The 23,814-nt window shown below is 36.8% G+C and overlaps 1 protein-coding gene and 1 long non-coding RNA gene across 2 annotated transcripts; one reads left to right on the top strand and one right to left on the bottom strand.

The window, feature by feature from the left end:
- Window positions 1-4,376: 4,376 nt before the first annotated feature.
- Window positions 4,377-13,774, top strand: LOC124158534 (protein ABHD13). The gene is made up of 5 exons (XM_046533670.1): window positions 4,377-5,057; window positions 5,165-5,396; window positions 7,132-7,325; window positions 9,800-9,960; window positions 12,708-13,774. Exons 1-5 carry the CDS (start codon window positions 4,892-4,894, stop codon window positions 13,230-13,232), a joined length of 1,278 nt encoding a protein of 425 aa, XP_046389626.1. The 5' UTR covers window positions 4,377-4,891; the 3' UTR covers window positions 13,233-13,774.
- Window positions 13,775-14,684: 910 nt separating this feature from the next.
- Window positions 14,685-19,834, bottom strand: LOC124158535. The gene is made up of 2 exons (XR_006864824.1): window positions 15,604-19,834; window positions 14,685-15,336 (listed from the first exon to the last, which is right to left on the bottom strand). It is a non-coding gene; the product is annotated as an uncharacterized LOC124158535 (long non-coding RNA).
- Between the last annotated feature and the right edge of the window lie 3,980 nt (window positions 19,835-23,814).

Below are 23,814 nucleotides of genomic sequence, written 5' to 3'. Positions count from 1 at the left end.
AGTACAATCTCATAGTGTCACACACTTCTCCACAAAAACTATACCAATCAGTCACTGTTTTATCTGTCACTTCCTAAACTGCCATATTGTACTTTTGCATACACTGCCCTAACCATTGACTAGTCAATTTTAAAATTTGACATATACTTAGATGACTATTGAAAAACCAAGAGCCCTTTCTTACAGATCGAGAAAATTTATGCGGATTATTTTGAGTTTGATTTTTACATACCCATTCATACCCATCAGTCTTCTTTGATCTCTTAGTTAATTTCATTTTCCTTTCACACTTAGGGCATTCATTACTTGACGCAATCAAACCTTCATTCAAACACCAATTTAACACGCACTTTTGTCCGTAAACAGGCAATAAAGCGAATAACCGCTAGAATATTTAACCTCTCTTGAAAAACATTCATCCAAATTCTTTTTGTAATCCACTTCCATCAAAGTCGTGTTCGAACGTTTTATGAAATGGCAACTTCGATAATAAATCCGATTTGTTGATAAAAATTTAGTAACCATAACGCGAGGGGAAAATAATTCTAGAAACCGCCGCCAATCCGCCAATTGGCGAATAAGGGGCTCCAACTCCGGTTCACCCCATAAAATATTCAAAATTCATTGTTAATACCATAAAAAATGCTAAGCTTTGAATTGGGCCAAAGTTCATTGTTAATACCATAAAAAATGCTAAGCTTTGAATTGGGCCAAAGTTTATAAATGATTTTACTATTGTGCTGCAGTTACTGGCAGAGGTGGTAGTAAAAATATGGGTCAAGGCAATGTTTTTTAAATTATATGAATAATTTAAAATGCGCCCAAATTGTTCCCTTATCCTTTCGCGTACATAGTTTTAGGTAGCTTAGGAGGTGTCCATTCCTTATTAACGCAATATAGCTGTATGCATTATCCTGTTAGGTATACCGCATACTGTTCACTAGCTTACCTGATGTAGTCTATACTTCAGGATACAACATGCCAGAATTCGTTGCCAACCCTCTATTCTGCTCAAGCTCTTAAAATTGTTAAATTATTTTCTAAGCATATGAATAACTTAAATAGCTCACAATTATTAGCAGTCATCAATCCTAAGATTAGTTTCACGCAGCTCTCCACTCAATTCTCCTATCGGCTAATCCTTCAACACCTACATCCTTGACCAGTGGCGTATCCAGGATAGGGACAAAGGGGGAGGCTGAGATTGCCATTCTATCTAGTGTAAATCGGATACCCAAGGGGTAACTAAAGCCCCCCATCCCCTCTCTGGATCAACCACTGGATTGTAACATACCAAGAGCGTGTAAAATAGGCCCTACGTTTAGAGCTAATTTGTACTTCAATTCCTTAAAGTAGGTAAATAGGAAAATATAACTAAATACCTACTTTTGTACAAAGTGATAGCCCCCAAACACTTCGATTTTATCTGGTGTGATTTCGACCCGTTAAGGGAGGGCTATAGCCCCCTTACAACTCCCCCTCAGATCCGCCACAAAAGGCCTCTTTTGATTTTCCTTTTTCACCACCTGCTTTCCAGACTTGATTTCTCCGCTGCTGTAATTAAGGAGTCACAGGTATTCCAATCATCATTATAAAAGACTTGTCTTTTCTAAAATTATCCCAATAATTAAAAATATTGCGGAGGAATCGTGTTCCTGCACAAAGGCTGCAAAAACCAGCAGTCCATCCTAGCTATAATCCTCCCTCATCAAGAAATGCTATCCTCTTCCATACATCGCGATTGCCTCCCGAATTTTGTTTTTGGAAAATTCCGTTTTTTAATAATCATTTGTTAAAACCTTAAAAGACCTAATTGACTTACCAACTGATTATTTTTATTTCTTTGCATATCCTATTTATTTTACAAATAATTAAGATTAATTATGAAAGAAAACCCAAACAAAAATTTTTAAATGCGTTTTCAAGCATTTTCCAAAATGGGAACACGCCAAAAAATTTTGCTATTGCTTAAAAAATAAATATACACTTGACCAAAAAACTAAGTTTAACAATTTTATATATATATATTGATCTTTTGAATGAATGAGCCTTGTTTACTGGAGGGGGAGTGTAGGAAAAAATATCGAATAAACCGCGTACTCACTACAGAGGTAATGAAAATAACCTTGAAAAGGTATTATTAACGACCAATATATATACAAGTCATGCGATTCACTTTTAAAAAATTCTTCCATGCTTTATTTAGATAACAAAAGCTATAAAAGTAATCACAGATAAGAAAAATAATTTTTATGAATTTTAATAAATATGTTCCTAAATGGGAACATTGGACTATAAACCGTTAATTTTTTCAACGGTTAATTTACAGTTAATTTTAAAATCATCTCCTCCCTGGCGTCTACCGCCATGTTATTAATTCAGACCATAGGATGCTCCCTCTACCCCATGAACATCGCATTCAACCCTAAACCAATTCACCCCATCTTGTAAGTTGTGAACTCATGCGAGTAACAAATTGTTTCTCTGTATTTGTATTCATTTATATGCCTTACAACAAATAGGTAACACGGATAGTATGTAGATATATTAGGTGCTTTTATCTACTCAACTGTTTCCTTCTCCCGAGGAGTAGCTTACCTTTCTAAGGATTTGAGCATATTGATGGCTAAGTTCTAACAACACGCATCTCAAAATTTGGCCGGTCTGAATTAATATTGCTAATACTGTTAATAAAAAATAAAATTCAAGCAAAAAGCAACTATTTGTTTGCATATGTATGCTTTTTTCAGTCTTATGTATTTTTGCTTTTTAATTTCAATTTAAATTATATAAAATTTAAAAATAAATGTTTCTTTTAGCTCTCCTGCTATGTTTGTAGCTATGTTAGAGATACGTGTTGTTAGCCATTTATATGCCAAAAAAAACGCACCATCATGAATACGGCTCACCAAAAAATGCAAAATGAAACAATACATATTGATAAGCAGCCGCAAAACGAGTCCGTATCTTCTGCTCTATGTCTTACGTCTGCCTGCCTCACGTTGATTCACTGGCGGAAATTTTATGCGTTGAAGCCTGCGACTTGTCATAAATTCCAAATACCAAATGAGCTTCGAACATTAAACAGTGACGGAAGATTACCCTAACTTGAAATTTTTAATGGCTTTTATTTTAAAATACGTAACCTGCTAGCAGTATTCAAATGTAGTGTATTCCAACTTTGGAATGTGTTAAATATAGTTTTAAAACCATTGTAAATATATTTATTATTTTATGCGCGTAAACTGTTAGTTAGCCAAATGGCAGGCTTCCACTCCTGGGTACGTGAGTTGCAGGGACTGATAATGCAACCCGCAAGCAAATTTGCGCTTCTTCCGCAAAAAGGTTGGTTTTCTATTTCTATGCGAAATTAAGGAGTAAGTATACTTTCCTCGGGTTTCCCTGCGGGTAAGAATTTTTTACCCACTCGGAAATCCGAGAAAAGTTTATTTTTCTGTTCCCCGGGAAAATGTGAAATCTTACATAAAATTAAGAAGGTTTGATGTGGTTCAGAAGTTTCCCAAACAACTGGAATTAAATAGTAATGCTCCTTAAGTGAAAAATAATTTACCGCTGAAATATGTCACAGCTCAAAACACTGTTATTTTTTAATTCCGATTACCGTTATTCTTTTGAAAGAAGCCCATCACTTTTAGATTATAAATTTTAATTCAATAAAGCGAGCATAAGTCGCATCAATGAAAGTTTATTAGCTGAAGGAATCGAGTGATAAATATATAGGCTGTAAAGTTAAGCCATTTCCAGCATTTTTCATTAATACGATCAAAAAAGTTTTTTTCCATTTTTGGATTTATTTTGTTAAATATTTGTTAATGCCTTGTTGATTTCGAAATTGAAGTACCCCTATCGAAGGACATTTACATATTATTCACTCATTTAATTATTGCGTAGAGATCTAAATAATCGGTTCTGGGGTTGAAGGCAGTATAGTTCATAGCTGGTAAATGATAATATTTGACGGCACTAAAGAGTACTAAGACATCAAGAGTGCTAAGTTTTAAATGAATGTAATTCGCAAAATTTTACATTGGTTGAAACGAAATTCTCAGCGAAATGATCGGTTTCATTTTGAACATGCATACGGTCGGCAGGCATTAAATCCGTTTAGCAGTAATATCGGGTTCTATTGCACATATGGGTATTTATTTTTATCATGCATGCGCATCTGAAATCTTTGAGTGGTTTTTGGAAATGGGCCGAAAATTATTTTTCAACCGTGCTTGCCGCGTAAAAATGGCATAGAGCCTTGGCCATCTATAGGGAAATTTGTGCACTACGTATCTCATTCAGCAAACAGCGCCTCTGGTGGTGAATGTTATTATCTCATCGACACAGACGCGGTGATAACGCGCCATGATGTATTCAATTATTTTAGTGACAAATGACGTACCGTGAATGCCTTCTGTTTGAAATTCTTGTTGGTGCAGTTAATCTAATTTTGCATATGAATTCCGCTATTGTTTCATCGAATAGTAGTATCTCATCGCTTTCCAGAAAACGGCTCTTCAAATGATATTCTTTCGATTCCAAATCCGTGATCTTCCATTGATTCAATCAGGAATTACTGTACATACTTTGGCTAAGTGATGTGGCTATAGTTTGGACTGAAATGAAAGCTATAAATTTGTGTTTTGTGATGGAGAAACGGTAGCTGTGGTTTACAGCTACCGCCAGTGGGTATTCAAATTTCTTTTGAGTGATTATGTGTACAATGACAGACACAAAGTTTTCGATTTTTATTTTCGTTGTCGTCTCGAATTAGAATCGGGACTGGTCGTTGACGAGCTCACAGGTTTCATGTGTAGAAAGTCCCATCAGGCCGTTAAGAATAAATTACATCGAGTAGTTCTACTCACAGAATTTAGTAAAAATGAGTATACGCCTTAGCACCTCTTGCACGAAGCTGCTGAAATTCGTAGCTGCAGCTTTGATGAAATGTTGGGCTTTATCCAGTGCTGCTGTTATAGCGTGTTTCTTCTTGTATTGGGTGTATGGTGGATTTTTGGCGTTTTTGCTCCTATGCTTCGCCACAACCGGTAAGGAATGTGGATGCATTACCTTGTCATTCATTTCAATTCGATTTAACTGTCATGCGACCTCGCGTCCTGGACTAACAACACTTATTTTTCATGAATCACAACAGGTATATTATACCACACCGAAGATCAGCTTCTTTTTCATCCTGACCAGCCCAGCCACTCCCGAGTTTTCGTTCCCGTACCTACTATGTTCGGATTGCCTTATGAAAATATTTACATTCGAAGTTTAGATGGGGTTATGTTGCATCTCTTCTTCATTCACCAAACCGGAGAACTCAAATCTCAAGTACCAACGATACTCTTTCTTCATGGAAATGCTGGCAATATGGGGCACAGGTAAGAGATCCATAGGCTTTCCTTCACCGCATCGTTTCATTCGTTACACTTCATATTAGACTCAGAGTTAAAGACGTTCTTAATGTTTTAAAGGATAATCTCCATTACAAAAGAGAACTATAAATTATTTGAACTTTTAAATTTCAGTGATACATGACTCTCGTGGGTCATTGAAATGAAACGTTTTACAAAATGTCATACTCCTCCCAAAGTCAACTTATTCTTACCTGCTGTAGAAAATGCCATGATATGTTTCAAGGGCATCGAGGGACAATATATTGACGATAAAAATTCATTAAGTGGATAAAACACAAAGGCTAAATATAGTAGTGAAATGATGATTATATTCAGCTGATTCTGTTTGATTAACCTTTAATATTAATGTGGCTGTAATTGTGAGAATATCTTGTAAAAGAGGCCTTTTTGTCTGAGTTCAAGAAACCGTTCAAACTGAAAATATTTTTGTGCTCTCCTAAGTCATCTGGAGTACTGGAAAAGCATTACTGCTCATTGATCTTGATAATTTAATCAAACCAAAGAGACCTAAGTTTCACATTGTCATATTCCCTCTTGTCAATCTCAGTCATGCTCTAATCATTGGATATTACAATTATTCCCTCTATTTGGGTGAAATTTAGCTTCTTATTGAACATTAGTTTTTGGTTATACGTTAATGATTAAGATTTATTTATGATCACATTGTCTCTGAGTTTTAATTTACTGAATTTTTAATGCTTTCAAAGCATCCCATTGATGCTAGTGAGCTAAGTTTTACTGCAGTGATATATGGAAAAAGCAGGTTATCTACATATCAAATGCTAGTTTATGACTGCAAATATTCATTTCTTGATATAGTTTCCATTAAGGTAAATAAACATTCACTTCACCTAAAGCAAGTTCCTTGGGCCAAAGGGTTTGTAATTTAGTATCATTGATTTTTTTACTGAAAACTGGACTTGTTGTCCACCTGCTATTATGATGCAATGGTGGGGTATTGGCCAAACCTTCCCGCTATGGTGTGTGATGATTATTGGTCCCTGCAATAAGTTCTTAGTTGAATTTAAGTATACCGGGACTAGCCACGGTGATAACTCTTACGGGAGTCACCCGCAATGCACAAGTTTTTCGCACAAGTTCTTAGTTTACTATAAAAGAGAACTACATATATAGTTTTATGACACACACACACATGGCCTGCCTCAAATCTGGAACTCTAAAAAGTAAATCAATTTGAGTAATATCCATCCTTTTTTATGCCTGTGACTCTGTTTGCTATGACTTTCTCTCATTTTCAATGTGACCTTGTAAGTGAGAAAAATTTAAAAGCAACTTGTAAAATTTTGTGTCAGTTAAATAAATTAGTGGAGAAAAACGTATTTCCTGCAAGTTTGATATTTTTGTGCTAAGGAAACTACTATGTTTAGTCTCAATTTGTCATAAGCTAGAGGGATTTAGAAGACAGTACTCCAGAGAAATCGATTCTGTAGCTCATAATAGATAACCTTTTTTCTGTTCTCTGGCGTCTCCTACCTCATGAATGAAAAAGTGTTCTCAGGACTGAAATAGTATTTTAGTGATTTAACAAGATTCTACTATTCTTCCTGTCTTACCTATTCGTTGCTATTCATATTCCTTGTTATGTTTACCTCATCTACCATACTCGTGCATTGAGATGTTAATGTTGGCATAGAAACTCAATCCCCATTCCTAAGTCACTCTGATTTCATTTTTTTAGGCTGCAAAATATTGTAGGACTGTATCAGCATGTGCGCTGCAATATCCTAATGCTGGAATACCGCGGGTACGGTTTGTCGCAGGGGTCTCCAACTGAGGATGGTCTCAACATGGATGCCAGGGCTGCCCTCAACTATCTCACATCTCGTAGGGATATCAACACTTCGGAGATCATTGTATTTGGCAGGTCACTGGGTGAGTTTATGTACCATCCAATAATAATAATCATCTTTTATCTGTTGAATTAAAACTTTTGGGCTATGTCGCCGCGTCAGATTTTGGGTGGCCCCAACGTTTCCCGACCGATGCTGGTCGCGAAACGTTGGGGCCACCCAAAATCTGACGCGGCGACATAGCCCAAAAGTTTTAATTCAACATGACGAGCACCCGCGAAAGTTTTAACGAAGAATTACATCTTTTATCTGTTGGCAAAAATAAATTGCATTTTTTCATCAAATTTCCTTGCGATATGCACTAATAAAAATATGCTATTTATGAAAAAGAGGTAAGTGCCTGGAAAACATTAAATATTATACCCTCACTTGACAACAATAACATGATCCGGGGAACCTATCGCAAAGCGAATTCTACCTTGAGTTGAATCAGCATTGTTTCCAGACAAGGAATCAGTTTAAAGAGCATAAATGCATGTTGGTTTGTTATAAAATATGTTTTGTAAACAGATAAAGCGTAGAAGTACATTATTGATGACATTGTGTGACTGGACACAGTAATTTGAAAAAGCATTATAGATCAGCTGAGATTGTTAGCGGAATCCATCATAAGTCAAACCCATCGTAAAACAGTGGTCCTCTGTATACCTAATAATGCTTTCGATATTTTCATTTATGCTGTAGAATAAGTTTTTACGTAAATACCTCGTAATATTTGTTTGAATTTTCTTAGTTCTAGGCATTTAATGCTTGGAGGTTGTTTCTTGTATGGGTTGAGTCCTTAACTCTTTTAGTGTGGTGGGCCAATATATCGGCTCTAATGTTGTACATATTAATTTTGCTATAACTTATTGCATTAATATATTTTATTTCAGTAAACATAAAAATATTTTGTCAATATTAACCAGTTTAACCTCGACAATGTATACAAAACTGTTTATGAATATGTAATAAAATAGGTAGCTTTGTACTGTTTTTTTTCCTAGTTGCTCCATTATATGAAAATACCCTCCGCATTTCTTGCCATTACCCCTGGAAGAAGGATAGCACTAATTGGATTAATGTGTAGTACTATTCAATGTTTCTGCAGTTCCAGGGCTGTTATGATTGAGTAGTTAGTTGCTTCTTGTGTTGTTGACATTGTAATTAGAATTTTTTTCGAATGATTTTTTGTTTTCATGCATGAAGGACACTGATTCCATCATATAAATATCCGTGCTACCGGTAGGGTGTTTAGCTATGCATGAATTTACTTATGATGATTGGATGAAGATAGGGGAGCCTGTTTCATGATTTTTAAAATTGAGATATGAAGTGCAAAGTTTTTCACTTCATATCTCATAATGGATCTCTACAAGTATCTGCCTCATCCATCCAATTCATTTTTAAAATTATTTTTTTTGTCATATATTTTCTTTGTGTGGTGCAAATATCCCCATAGAATTATTTCCAGTGTTATTCTTGAATGAATGTAGTTAAGATGAAGTAGCTTGGAGTATCGACTGTGGTAGATTTGGCTAATACATCCATTGCATAGCAGAGTGAGCTTTATTTTCCTGCTACTTTTGTAGCAATTGATTCCAATTGATTGAAATTTATTCTACAGCTTAACCTAGTTTGCTATCTTCAACAATACTGATCTTATTGAATCAATAAACCTTGTATAGTTAACATAAATAATCTTAATATCAACCGGTTGCGTTGTTGTTTCACATCGGAGGACTTGTTTATTATAGAGCACATAACATTTGTGTCAGCATGTGCTATACCACTGAAATTGATTTGTATGTATATAGGTTAGCATGGTTAGGTATTTTGCATCTTACTACTGGGAAAGTTGTTCAACTTAATTTGTATAATTGGCAATGACTTCTGACAGAAATGCACGCCAATTGCACAGTCCAAACCCACTTTTGTTGCACAACCTAGAGAGTCGTACAGCTGGAAGTTGTTCAACTGAGGGTCTACTTTTGCATGCTTAACAGTACACGGGCTTATAGTTTAAAAAAGTGAAAAAATTTCAATGTGACTGTAATTGAAATATATAACTTATAATTTTTTAACTATAATTTTGTGTTTACAAAGCAATTTACAAAAACCAGTATTTCCGTTACATTTATGGAATATCAATAGAGTGTTAAATTAAAGTAAGCTATGAGCTCTTTTTACATTGATTCCTTCTTGTAAAATGTGTCAATGATTCTCGAGGCTTTTATTTCTCCATCATCCCTCCCATCTTATTTGAGCTTAAATGAACTGAATAAATTTGCAATATGTATTATCAGATATATAATAATTTTGTTAGTTTATGTAAAACTTATCTACGCATTACTGAATCCCATGCACTTCAATTTCTTTTCTTCTTGCCTTCTCATAAGCAATGTCACGCATAAGTTTAGCCTTATTGTGTGCAAATTTTTTTTTCATTCACTGGGATGAAGGGCACATGTCGTAATGGATTGCATGCTGCTCACTGTGTTGTATTCTCTCATTCAGGTGGAGCTGTGGCCATTGATCTGTCATCGCAGCCAGAGTACGCATCCAAAATATGGTGTCTTATTCTGGAGAATACTTTCACAAGCATTCCTGACATGGCAGCTGTGCTTCTAGGTTGGAGAGTGCTCAACTATTTGCCTCTGTTTTGTTATAAAAACAAGGTATAGTTATCAAACCAAGTGCTAGTGATCATATTTATCTAATGTAGAAATCACGTATCCATTAACCCTTCAGTAGACATGCCGCCGTACTCATGTGGCAGAATTGGTATTTCTTGGTTATGATAGAAAGTAGTAGATGCAGTTCATCCAGGTCTGGCTATGTGTACTTCATTTTGTGTTTACACCATGTAGCATTTGTTATGTATGTACGTGGTATTATTGTTTCCGATAGAGCGATCAAATTTGAGCTGTAGGGTGTTGGAGCATTCCCCACAGTATCAGCCCAAGTTGGGTTTGAAACTGCTCTCTGTGTGACATTCTTTGTACTCTTTGGTAATATCTTGATTAGCACATGGAACTAGTTATCTTCATTAATTTTTGAAATTATGTTTAGAAAAGAGTTGACTAAACTGCTGTGTCAGTTATGCTGCACTGAGTGCAGGTCTCGCATGCTCATGTCAACTCACTGGCTGCACCCTTGAAATATGTACTGAATTTCTCCTGGGGGTAGGGTGTGATATGATGACTGGTGAGATATTTGTAAGAACTTTCATGAGATCAAAGGCTCTACCAGAACATCACATTACACATATTTTTGTTGGGGGTGACAGAGTGGAAAAATTTTGCACTACTCTGAACATTAATGAACCTTAATCAATTCGTGAACTGTAGCCAACTTACATATTTTGGCTGGAGAACGTACTTCAAATTAATTTTGCAGTTTCTTCGAAAATAATCAGTGGCTTACTAGGCATAATTTTTATTTCATAAAAGTGAGGACGGTATTTGTATTTGGGAGAAATTTATGATGTGTTCAATCAAATTGACAGAATAATGGAGATATTTAAGAATTATTTGCACCTCTTAAATGGTCCATGTACGATTGAAAGTGCCTCTGCATTGTAAGACCATGTGCCAGTGTCGACATAGTTTCGGCTATCTTCTATAAATATCCACTGTAATGGATAGGGTGTATGCAATAGTATGTTTTAAACAAAATTTTATGTGTCACACATTGATCAAAAAAGTAACAATTCACCATCATCTTAAGATTGGAAGTCGACACAGCTGTAAGAGAATATATGTGAAAGAAAAAGGCCCCTGGAATAGATGATATTCCAACAGAGCTTATCATAAATGTAGGAGAGAAGGCTTTGGCTCAACTCTCTTTTATAACGCTTTTTTATAAAACTTTCTGCAATAGGTACTCAACAGGAGTTATACTTGGTGACTTTGAGAAGAACATCATAATTTGTATCCCCAAAATACTAAGAGCAGAGAAGTGTGAATATTATAGAACCATATTTCAGAGCCATAAGCCTGACGACACATGTGTCAAAGATACTTAAAGGAATCATCTACAGGAGGATTGAACAAAGAGTAGAAGAATTCATGGATGTTGACCAATTTGGATTAACGAAAGGCAAGGGCAATGGAGATGGAATTTTGGTTCTTAGGCTGCTTATAGATAGGAGAATGGAGAATAGCAAACCGATTTTCATAGCATTTGTTGATTTGGAGAAGGCATTTGATAACGTGGAATGGGATTTAATACTTCGAATTCTGAAAGAAATCAGGTTGCTCTAAAATGATCGAAGAATTGTCCAATGTTTGTATGAAAGCCAAGTAGCTGTGATGAAATGTAGACCCAACTGTGCAGAAGCTAGAATTGGAAAAGGAGTGAGACTACACTGTTTCCCTGTAATTTTTAATGTTTTCATCAAAATTAACCATCAACGAAAACAAGGAGAAGGCTTCGGTTGTCAATATCCATGGAGAAGGAATAAGTATGATGCGATATGCTGACAATATAACAGTCACAGCCGAGACAGAAAATGATTTGAAGAAGGCTTTGACAAATATGGAAAGCACAATGCCCAGATATCAGCTTAAAATTGGCAAAAAGGAAATTAAGATATTAATTTGCAGCAAAAAGAGATGAGGCTAAGACAAACATTAAGCTAGGAAGACAAAAGCTTGAAGAGGTGAAAGAGTTTTTCTACCTAGAAAGCCAAATTACCACTGATGGATGAAGCAAGAAAGGAATATTCTGTAGAATAGAACAGGCAAAGAGGGCTTCCTACATAAAGGTGAATCTTTTTACAGCGGGGAATACAAGCTTGGAAATAAGGAAACAATTCATGAGATACTACATATGGAGCATGTTTCTCTATGGTAGCGAGGCTTGGACGTTGACAGCAACAGAGAAGTTAAGAGTGGAAGCATTCGAAATGTGGTGCTACCGAAGAATTATGAAGATAAAATGGATGGACTGAGTAAGTAACGAGGAAGTGCTTAGAAGAATGGGAGAAAAGAGGAGTCATAGCAAATTTCATGAACATAAATGTGCTATTTTTTGGGTCCCTTGAATTTTTTGATAATGAAGTTTGCTGTATTAGGTACACCAACTCCCAGTATTTGTGAATTTGATAAATTTTTTCATGGTACGTCATTGTCTTCTGTCAAAAATAGAGCTGTATTGTGCTGAAGTAGAGTCGCTTGGCAATTTCCATCATCTAAACTGAGTATGTTATCATGAAATGAAATTAATGAGCCTTGAGAATCCTGTGCAGTCAAAAGGATTTGGATGTTGGTTCCTTTTGGTGTGACAACACACTCTCTCTACCAATAATTTGTACTCCTTGTATGACATAAGGGTGACATGATTTGACCATGTCTATCAGTTCTCTCAGTAATCCCTCCCTCCTCCCACTCATGCCAACTGAATCATCCCGTATTTGTTGCAGTTTCTGTCACAGGCCAAGGTGCAGAAGCTTGGAGTGCCATCGGTGCTGTTTGTATCGGGTCTGGCAGACACCCTGGTGCCCCCACGCATGATGTGTGAGCTGCACTCACTGACCCCTGTCACGCAGAAGCAGCTCCTGCAGTTTGGAGCCGGAGGACACAACGACACGTGGAGCTGCCCTGGCTACTACCGCTCCATTGCCAACTTCATCCAGGACTGCCGAGTGCGCTGCCGGCAGAGAGACCACCGCCTGCCTGCGGAGTCCCGTGCTGAGGCTACAACGGTTTCGTGCGATGGAGATACCACGGCCCCTCACGGTGAAGTGCCCTGCCCTGCCTCGTTGCCGCTGACGCACCTCTCGACACCCCCACCCCCTCCTCCCCCCTCTGTTTTGGAGATGGGCCCCCTGAGGCCAGCAGGGCCTGGACCCCCTCGTCCCCATTCGCCCCGTGCCGCCTCTACCATCATGGGGACAGCACCAGGCTCCCCTGCCTGTGCTCCACTGATGCTCAACCGGATGTTATGATGCCATGTCATCCTGCCGTGATGCTGGTATCAATCCATTCGTAGTACAGCCACAGTTTAGGAGGAAGTCACACTTAAGATTCATGACTCTGATGATCTTGAAGTGGAGGGTGCGTCTGCGACAACTCTGAGGAACACATTATTCATAAAACTACTAATTTCACTGTTAACCACCTAATTTATAATTATTTATTTTTGTGCATTTTCCACAATTTTTTCCTCAGTTAATTTTTATTGCACAATATTTCTCACGACTATATTTTTTCATAGCTCCCCTCCTGAATGATGTTCAGGAGTGTTGAGCTACCTTTTTATCAATTGAAAATATGTTCCCTTCTTTGTGAAAGTCTATGAAATGTTTTGGATTCACGTGCAGACTGCAGCTGCGTGTCAATTGAAGGCATCGTTTAAAGTGTATGGAAGAGAGGTGAAGTACCATGTTGTCACTTCAGTTGCTGAGCAGTGGTATTTAAATGTCACTTTCTAGACATGGGATAAATGGAGGCAGTTGTTGTTAAATAAATTGCAAATTTTATGAACTAGAGTCAACATCGTTATTTTTTCTTATTGAGAAGTGCAGGGGAATAATGTGATTTTGGAGGCCTTAAACTGATATGAGAAGACTGACTTGGAGATATTTGTGTGAACTCTAAAGGGAACTGACGTGAAAGATGTTTGAGCGTGTCCATCGAAACCAACTTAAATCTGGGATTGAGTCTCTTTGTGATGACTATCGTCATAGGGTGGAAAGCTATTCTGTTTCCCTGGCATGTTAGTTGTGCAAATTCTTCTCAAGTCTGCGGCTGGGTGATGCTCTGTGTCACCAGGTGTTTTGATGGTCAAGTTTGTCATCAAAATATACAGGGAGGTGGATAGTCTAAAGGCTGCTTTATGCCCTGCATGTATTGGAGCGAGTACTTGCATGGATGCTTAAATGAGGGACGTTGTACCTTGTTAAAAGACTAATTGTGAAAATGCACGTTTCAATCTGATGTCATTGGTACAAGTGTACCATCCAGCATCATTAGATTGTCCCAACACTTGCATGGTATGAAACAGCCTTAACCAGAGGGAGAGTCTTAGTCCTCTTTCCTCAAGTGTGACCAAATTTTCATGGAAAGAAAGAAATTTGTGAGATCCTGTTATCCAATTGTGGCCAAAGGTTGGCCTTTGGGCATGCCACAGTTACCTCTCTGCCCTTCACCTGGTTTTCAGTGTTGGAAGAAGCAAGAAGGCTGTTTCTCTAGATGACCAGGGGTGGACTGGTTACCCAAAGGCCCAGCCATGTATATCATGCAGGCATGCCTGCCTGCCTGCATGATATACAAACAAAGTAAACCATTCAATATAACAGTCTTTTCAGTTCTTATGGTATCTTCCCGCCAGTACGTTTCCCCTATCCCAGGCTTGGTTGTTTGTGTGCGTTTAGTTGTTACGTTTTTTGCATGCCCCATTATAAAATGGCCAATATGATTGTATTGCATGTATTCAGTGGTTTAGGCATAATGACAATAATTATAAAAAGATACTTTTTGCCTGGGCGATGAGGGTGACGATGATCATCATCAAATATTTCTTGAGCTGTCCGGGGCCTTCAGCCATAGTTAGGTATTCCCGCCCACCCTGACCAGTCCATCCCTGAAGATGACTTAATAACTGCTAAATCAATCATGGTGAGATGGCATAATGTTAATAATATAATTAATGTTAATAATAGTTAATAAAAGTTAATAATAATAAAATTAATGAGGTCAAGGGGACACCACCTGCTACCAAGTTCTTGCTATGTTGCTGTCTGGAGGTTATAACAGGCGTGCCGTACTTAGGGAGTGTCTTATTTTTTTTTACCTGAAAAGATCAATCCACCAAAATTTTGGTGATAAAACATTCTGATTTTTCTTTTGTTTTACTATGCTGTTGACACATACAGCAGATGATCTAAAACACACCACTTAAAAATTAGAATTTTGCACTAGAATAGTTCTTATTTAGGTTGAAGTAGAATTTTAGTGGTCAAAAATCCCTTTTTATTTTCCATGCCTCTAGCTGTCTCTGAGATATTGGAAGAGATAATGAGTGCACAAAGGGATACTGGTGCTTGCCACCTGCCAGTGGCGGATACAGAAAAAACTCAAGGGGGGGACGCAACATATCTCGAGTTGTCTTTACTTTTATCGTAATAAAAGATGATCAAGTCACAGGCAAAGTATATGAATATTTATTTAAAGTGATTATAAACATGTAAAAGACAATGCCATCTTATGATATAAAAAAGTTACAGTTGTGGTTTTGCAATGTTCAGCAATACAGGCGGACCCGCAAGGGGGGAGCGCGCGCCCCCTGCGCCCCCCATCTGTATCCGCCACTGCCACCTGCCCCTCCCCTTATGAAATATCCCAATGGCACGCCACGAGGCAACTTCAATGCTGCCGCCTCATCAAGAGGTCTCATTAGCTCTGGAGTCATGCTAAGCTGTTTATCATGAAGAAAGTCATTTTTTATTCTATGTTTGGTTAGTCCTACTAAGTTAGGAGAAAAAGTGCAAAATATATTACCATCATTTGAATGAAAAAGTAGGTCCTATTTTGATAAATCGTGGATGTTTCTTCTTTCAGTGCATTGATTGTTGGTAAAAAGATTCAAGGTTTTTTTTTTCAGATACCATCATAGTTATGGTTATAAATAATTTTGAAATCTTTTCTCTGATTTTCTTCTACCATTCATTTGACTTTTGAACGTATGAACATTGGTTTTTGCTGCATATAAAAAATGCTGTAGACTTTACCTATCTTTGGATTTCACCTTGAAAACTTAACTTTATATACGAGATCTTCAGTCAGTAATTGGAGACCCTTGGAAGATATAAATCTTCCGTTAAATTTAATATATCTTCCTTGTATGTCATCTTCTGCCAAAATTTTCTCTTTCAGTTTTATGGGGGTAGAAATAACAGCACTTCAGAACTTGTTTGAGGTAAAACATGTACTCATGCAAATTTGGGGTCTCGCATTTTTCTGTACCTTAAGATTGAAGTTCCAAGTAAAACATTTTAAATTGTGCTTTAACTTTTATAGCCTCTTATGAGGTTGTATTCTTTTCTGTTTGAGTAAAATCAAGTATGTACTTGTTCTGTGAGGACTTCCTGTTGGAACGAATTTTGAAACTCCTCAATTTTAAATAATGGAACTAATACTGTGTGAGAACATAGAAATATCAATATCATGATGTTTTTATGATTGGCTGACAAAAAAAATCATAGGCTTTGCTAAGCTTTGGCAATAATTTTTTGAAGTACATCAACAAGCAAAATATAATTATTAATTCAACAAATGGAAATAAAGTGATGCCTCATAGTGATATTGCACTCAAACCTCAAAGAACATAAAAATCTTGGCATTTATTAACAACCTAAATATTTTGTAATTTATCAATAAGTTTTGAAGCTATGTTTGAAACAAATCAATTTTTCAGTGCCGCAAAACTCTGTTCATTTGTTACCTAGTCAAGTGAAGAGCAGAAGAAATTCAAGATGTAAGTGAAAACTCATAATTATAAACTAGTGATGGTATCCAAAGAAACTTGAGCATTTTTATGACTGATTAAATCACCACACGAAGAATTGTCTGTGATATTTTGGAGTAGGACACATTTCTCTATTCAAACAATGGCAATGCACAAAGTTTGCGAATTTTCACAACTGAGTGGAATTGACCAAAAGGTGATTATAAAAAATGATTTCCCTAGCAATAAACAGCTTATGGATGACTCCAGAGCTAGTGGAACCAGGTGACAAAGCTGCAGCAAAGAAGTAGTCTCGTGATGTGCCATTTGGCACCTGTATGGGATAGGGACTGACAGCATGGCCCAGCACCCCATTGCATGCTCACTTCATCCTCCAGTATCATGAAAATGGCTAGATATAAGGAAAAAGCCTTTGAATATGGTATGTTTTGTGACTGTATTGAATATAAATAATAAAGAAGGTAGAATTAATTAGAGGAGGAAGTAAATGAAAATCAATGTGTTGGTAATAAATTAAATTTTAGTTTTCATGAAAATCTTTTCTATATTTTACAAATATGGTCTCAACTTTAATGACACTTGGAGAGGATTGTGGTTTGGGAATAGGCCTCGAAAGCCCATTGTTTTATTTCCAATTCAAGGAGTTTTTCCATTGGGAATTAATGCTATTAAAGTAAGCAAATTTGGGACAGAAATCCAATATTTTCTCCAATATGCTTTATATGCTAACAAAATTACTGGTCAAAATATTTAATCATGTCTTTTAGTGTTTGTCAAGGGACGCTAACCATTGGGAAAAAGGTGCCAATCCAGGGTCCCATTAATTCTCTTGCAGAAAGGGGTCTTGCTTGCTGGCTTTCCCCCAGATGGTGTATCCTTTTGGCAGTAGTTTGTGCGAAATGCTATCTATGGAGATTGGCTGTTACATGTTTTCAATCTGAAATGAATGATTTGATGGGTGGAGCTGTTTACTTTTCAGATTTCCAAAAAGTAAGCCACAACCTAACGATCTCCATATGTCTCGGGTCAAAACTTTGTCTTGTTAAGTTGTTATCTCTACATTGCAACACATCAAGATCTTGGAAATAGATGAAGGTATAAAAAAATATGGAGGTATGTCGGCAACTAAACCCAGTGGGATTAGATGTCCAAAATATAGGATCTACTGCTAACGCGGCCCTGTGTTCCCTCAGCATTGATTGGTTGTTTTCTCTAATGGCTATAACTTTTTCCAATAATTTTTCTTTGTTGATGATGGCAATTTCATTGGAGATCCCATAAGCATCTTCAAGTTCTAGGTGTTCGGTGGAGATTTTTTTGTCTAACATTTGGTATTTTTGGCCTATGAAATATTATTTTTTCTTATTTAAGGCCTGTTTATGTGGTGCATTGTCGCCTATTAGTTAATATGTGAACACCTGAGCAATTTTGATGGAACTGAAGGTGTAATAATGTATGAGCTAAATTAGAACAGGTTCTATTTTCTATCCATGCCTTTGCACAAGTTGGGTGGTTTCCCATTGCATTTTTGCAATCATTCTTGCATTCATACATTTAGGCATTATCTCATATGTGTTCATATTCTGTGAAGCGCCTGAAGAGTGGGTATGTATTTGCCCTTGAGGGTGCATGAAAAAGTGTTACCTCAGAAAGAATTAAAGGACAAAAAATTTCGAAAATAAGGCAAGTGAAAATCTCAAACCAAAACCTTAAACCTATGCCTGATGGTTGGAACGCCTATAAAACCATCATCATCAACAAATAGTGAATTCTGTGAAAGCCTGGAGGCAATGGAGAAAATAACCCGTCAATATATTTGATGAAGGGGCCAGTTCTGATTGGTCATTTGAAGTATCTGTTTGGGAGTAAGCATTGATGTCAAGATGGGTCTTCTCCTTGACTGTCTGGTGTAATTTATTCACTTTAGATGTTTTAGACCATAATTTGAATTTTGGAATTTTGTGTAAGTACTGCTTAGCAAAGTTACTGCATAGGTTCTGTGTTCCCGTACATTTTGGTTCAAGCTTTCACTAGCATTTCAGGTGGCCTCCTCAGTGATTATCTTCATGAACAATAATTTCAGTCCTATTTATCGAGTGTTATTAGGATGATCTACTATTATACTTAAGGTGATTATTGAGGGTCTTTCTTATGATGATTAGTGGTTACCTGTCTAGCTGTAATGCCACCTCACCTCTGTAAATCATTGTGTCATCTTGAGGTAACAGCCTCCTTGCTTCGCGTAGTGGTGAAGAACAGGCTAAGTTGGTTAAAGATGGTGTCCATGTGACACCTTAAGTTCCACTGATGAATATTTTTCATCTCTCTACTGCACTGTTGGCTCATATGCCTCTTCCAAGCTCTAGCTATTGTTTATTTGAGATCATTCTCCAAGTCTATGCATGTTTGTCTCTTAGAAGGGATAATATTTTATTATCCATCATTATAGTTCCTCCATGAAAGTATTTTGCTCACAGTCTCCAATGGTAACACAACAAAGCTTGTATTTCCTATTTTTCATTCCCCACATGAAGTATGTTTATGAATGTATTATTTCCGTCAATACATTAACTCCATTTAAAGTCTTATTAATTATGATTTGGTTTAACATGATCTCACTTTAAGGACAAGTTCCAATTGATAGTACTTTTGAACTACATGTTTGTTTGTTTTTTTGCAGAGATGATTGACCTTGTATTACTATTCTGTCTCCTACTTAGGATTATGTGAATTGATTCAATAATGACTATGTCCTTTGATAAACCAATCAAATTGTGCTTCATTTACCTGTTGTCCTTCAAAATTCAAATGATTCACCTGCAGCAGTAAGGAGAAAAACTATCCCTATTATAATGAGTATTTTTTGTCATCATACAATAAGTCCTCTCTTACTATTGATGCAATATTTGAAACCACACTCTGAATACTGGGCTTGGTCATCACATGGTGTCTTTTTTTATCATGCAAATGGTAAATTATCTCTTTTAAAAAGCTGTTAACATGTGTGCTTTCAAAGTGATGGAGGAAAAAGAAAATGTTAATAGATAATTGGTGAAACAAATTGAAGTTATGAACATTTATAAAAATCTGGTTGTTTTACAGGCATGGTTTCAATTTACATCACTTACAATTAGCAGGCATCTCCTATATTCAATTAATGTGTTTAGAAAGTATTTTAATGAAGTGGTCAAGATAATTAGGTTTCATTTTGTATTTATACATGACTTAAATCAAAGCGGCACATTATCATCAGATTTCTCCTTAGTTCAATCAGCTCAATATGGCTTGAAGATCAACCTCAAAAAGATTGGGTCGTACAAATTTTGCAAAGCTTTTAGAGCTAGTTGTTTGAGGGTAAATATAAAAGTAGATAGGTAGTCACAAACTTGAACAGCTGTATTTAGATCTCGCATTAGAGGAAAATAGACTCGGCAGTAATGATAATGGGAACTAAATTGCATTATCAAAGGAGGTGTTTGTAATACTGGGAATTTTTATATGCGTCCATAATCTGCATTAAATTACTTTATGCTATAGGCATAAAAAGTGCTATATCCTCTATCTGATAGCCTCATAATGTTAATAGCTGATTTGGGAGTAATTGTGTTAAGTATAAAGCAGAGGCTCGTGAAATCTGATCTGGCACATGTTGCATTACTATGTAGAAATGTGGACACTAAGGAAGGAGGACAGCAAAATACAGTAGGCATTTGAGATATTGATTGGAGGAGAATCTAATTCATCATGCTACCCCACAAACTGGCTCAATAGCCCTGTGGGCCGGGGTGTTAGGACTCCAGCCATTAACAAATAAAAAGGAATACCTTAAATGAAATTACACCTAAAATTTATATAAGGCCTACTTTTTTTGGTTGAAACACGAACCCCCATACCTCTCTGTTTGGAAAAATATCTCTCTTAATATTTATCATTTCTGTCAGACCTGGAAATATAGAGTCCACATCTCTTCCTTTTTCATCCAAAAATCTTCACACGAAACATTGGATGAATCTGGGCTCTGCCACAAATATTTCTTTTATGTGTTCCCCACAATAAGTTTGAAGTTTTCGTTAACTTCCAGATTCTTCACTGCATCTGTTGCCTTTGTTAACACTATCCACAGCAGATAGTTGGAGAACCTCAACTAGATATATACCGCCGTGCATTTGCGTGGATTAAATTCGAGTCCGAAATCTTGGCTCCACACTTGAACGTTGAAAATGAGTTATGGAATTTCAAAGTCAGAGTCATCACTAATTTTGTAATAGATGACTACAACACCAGCAAAACAAGTATTTTACTGCTAATTCAAGAGCATAGGTCATTTTTGTCCATTATGAACCAAAGGGTGCCAATTACGATTTATCATTGTTGTTATATTTGTTATTACGTTTACTATTGTTTCGTTTAACCTGCATAACTGTAATTTGTATAAAAGTTAGTTGTGAGGTACGGTGTAGAAAGCTTTCTTAAGATCTAGGAATAATGCATCAACTTGTCTTTTCGATTCACTATATTTGTGTATGTTGTGAAGAAAGAGTGTGAGCTGTGTTTTACATGATCTAACTTTCCAGAAGCCATGCTGACACCCATGGAGGAAGATACAACTGTCCAGGAAAGTCATGATATCGCTAAAAACGATATGTTTGCGTATCTTGCCTATAATCAAGTTTAATGAAATTGGTGAATAGTTTCCTGGGTCATGTCCCTTTATGAATATTGGTGTAAAATTTGCTATTTTCCTGTCCATTGGTAACTTTCCTTTGGGCAATGACTTTTATAAAATATTATCTCTAATAATGGCATAATCTGTGGTGCTATGGAATGAAGAAGTGAGATGTTAGGAGTGGAAAGGAATGTGGAAATTGTAGACGTGGTAGGTTAGGAAAGGAAGCATCATCATCAGCTGTCAACAATGTGAAGATTAGTTTCAATGGAGCTCCCCTCTCAAGTTTCCTAGCGACTTATACCTACATAATTATTCTGTTTGATACCCTTTATTGCCTACTCTGCATATCTTACCTGAGCCTTTCTTTGTCATCCTTCCCTTTCTCCTGTCTTTCAACAACTGTCTACAACAAACCATCATGTTTAATGATGTGTAGGCTATTAAAAGTTGTCGCATTTTTTTCTCAAGGTTTTCATAAGACTTCTCTTTTCTACTGATCTTCTTAGAACTTCTCTATTGTTCACATGATCGATCTATTTGATCTTCTCCTGTAAATCCGCTGTATCAAGTGTAATGTGAGAAGAATTAGGGAGCTAAAGCTTCTTAGATACCCTCCCCTGCCAGTTGACAATTTTAAGAGCCAATATGATGATGGCTAAATATGTTTTTCTAAGGATTTTTTCTCATATTCTAGGTGAAGCTCACTGTCAAAATATTTTTCGACTTCCAAGATTGTCAATAGGGTGGTTTTCTATTAAGTTTTTATTGCCTTAATAGAAAGATTATTATTCCTGGAGCACGTATTTCACGCTTTTAGATTTTTAAATGGCGATATCTATTTTTCGCGATTAAATAAAAATAGAAAATTTTCAAGGGCGCGAAAACGCGACGGCTAAGTATGAATGCTGGGAAAACTCCGTGCGACGTCGTTCTGGTTCCCGCTGCCGTAAGTGAGGTGACCTTGGGGCGAGGCTTTGAGCGCTGATACGACACAGGATGCTAGCAGGTAGCAGAGTACCCTGCTAGCTGGTAGCGCTTTGCTTAAATAAGGATTATTAATACCTTATCAAATGAAGAAAACTTTCCGACCTTAGGTAGTTTTAATAGGTGATTATTAGGAGATGTTTCCCTGAGCTCTGTGCCTCATGCATGCATTGGTAACCTCAGACGATGTAAAACTCCTATCTACTCGTATAGAAACTAGGTCCCTGTGACGTCACGTGGAGTGGCATCGCATGGGCGCCAATCTGGCCTTTTTCAAATGAGGATAAAAATTGACCCTTGCCATTCGTCTAAATCGGTATTTCTAAAACCAAATAATTTGTATATTATGAATACACTAATGGTGGGTAATGAATCGCAATCAATGCCTTGTGTTTTCTTTGATGAAGTACACTACCCAATTGGCTGTCATTCAGAGAACACTTTTCACACCATTCTCTGAAAAAGCTCCAGATTCGAATATGTTAGCCAGTTGGAGTTGGGACTGATTGCGTTGTGATGCAGTGAAAAAACGGGTCAGCTGTTGGCTCATTTAATAGAAAGTGTATCAGTGGGAGGCTCTGGTTTGTAAAAAAATTCTTTATTTTTTTTGGATAAAAAGAGATTGGTGCTATGAGACAGTGTTGGTTTACATGGCTTTAATCACCACGGCCAAAGGTCCCATAGGTTGGTGAATATTCCACTAGCCCTGAGAAGAGGTTAGCATATGCTACATTTAAGGGTAACTTCAGTCATAGCACATCATTCTTTGCAAATGGGATGAAATACAATAGATATCATGTGCCGTATCTTTTTCTGATACATATTTAGAAGGGTATCATCCTCATCAGATGGACAAAAAATGGCTCAATAGAAAATTTTTGCTTATTGTAGGGGTATCTCTCATTTGGCCTGTACATGTAAGGTTTTAAAATGTTAATACTTTGTGGAGGGGGATGGTTCCCCCCCACCATCATATGGAAGTTAGTTACCTCTCCATTAGCGGTTATCCCTAATAAAATATCTTGTGATATGGAATTGTCCCAACTTTATATTGCATTCATTTGCAGTTGTTTTTTATTCATCTTGTTTTGGCCAATGTTTCAATTTTGTGAGACTTACATTTAGTCTTACATTTAGATGTCATGCCCGATGATGATTTACTCTCGCATGGCTCTTACCTTGAAATCTCGGCAGAACTTTAGTTTATGACTCAGGAGAAATGTCAGGAAAGCCGTCATTCTCCTGCCCCTCTACTTTTGGGATCAATATATTTCAATGCTGTCAGTATTTTTCAGCTATCATTTCAAAAATAATGTGAAAACCATAGGCAGATCCAGGGGGGGGCACGGGGGCACGTGCCCCCCCCCCCAGACCCTTAAAAATATGCTAGATTTTTAAAACGGTCCCA

Source organism: Ischnura elegans, chromosome 5 (assembly GCF_921293095.1).
Source record: "Ischnura elegans chromosome 5, ioIscEleg1.1, whole genome shotgun sequence".
Lineage (NCBI taxonomy): Eukaryota > Metazoa > Arthropoda > Insecta > Odonata > Coenagrionidae > Ischnura > Ischnura elegans.
The sequence above is the reverse complement of the archived record's forward strand: the minus strand, read 5'-3'. Positions and strand labels throughout refer to the sequence as shown.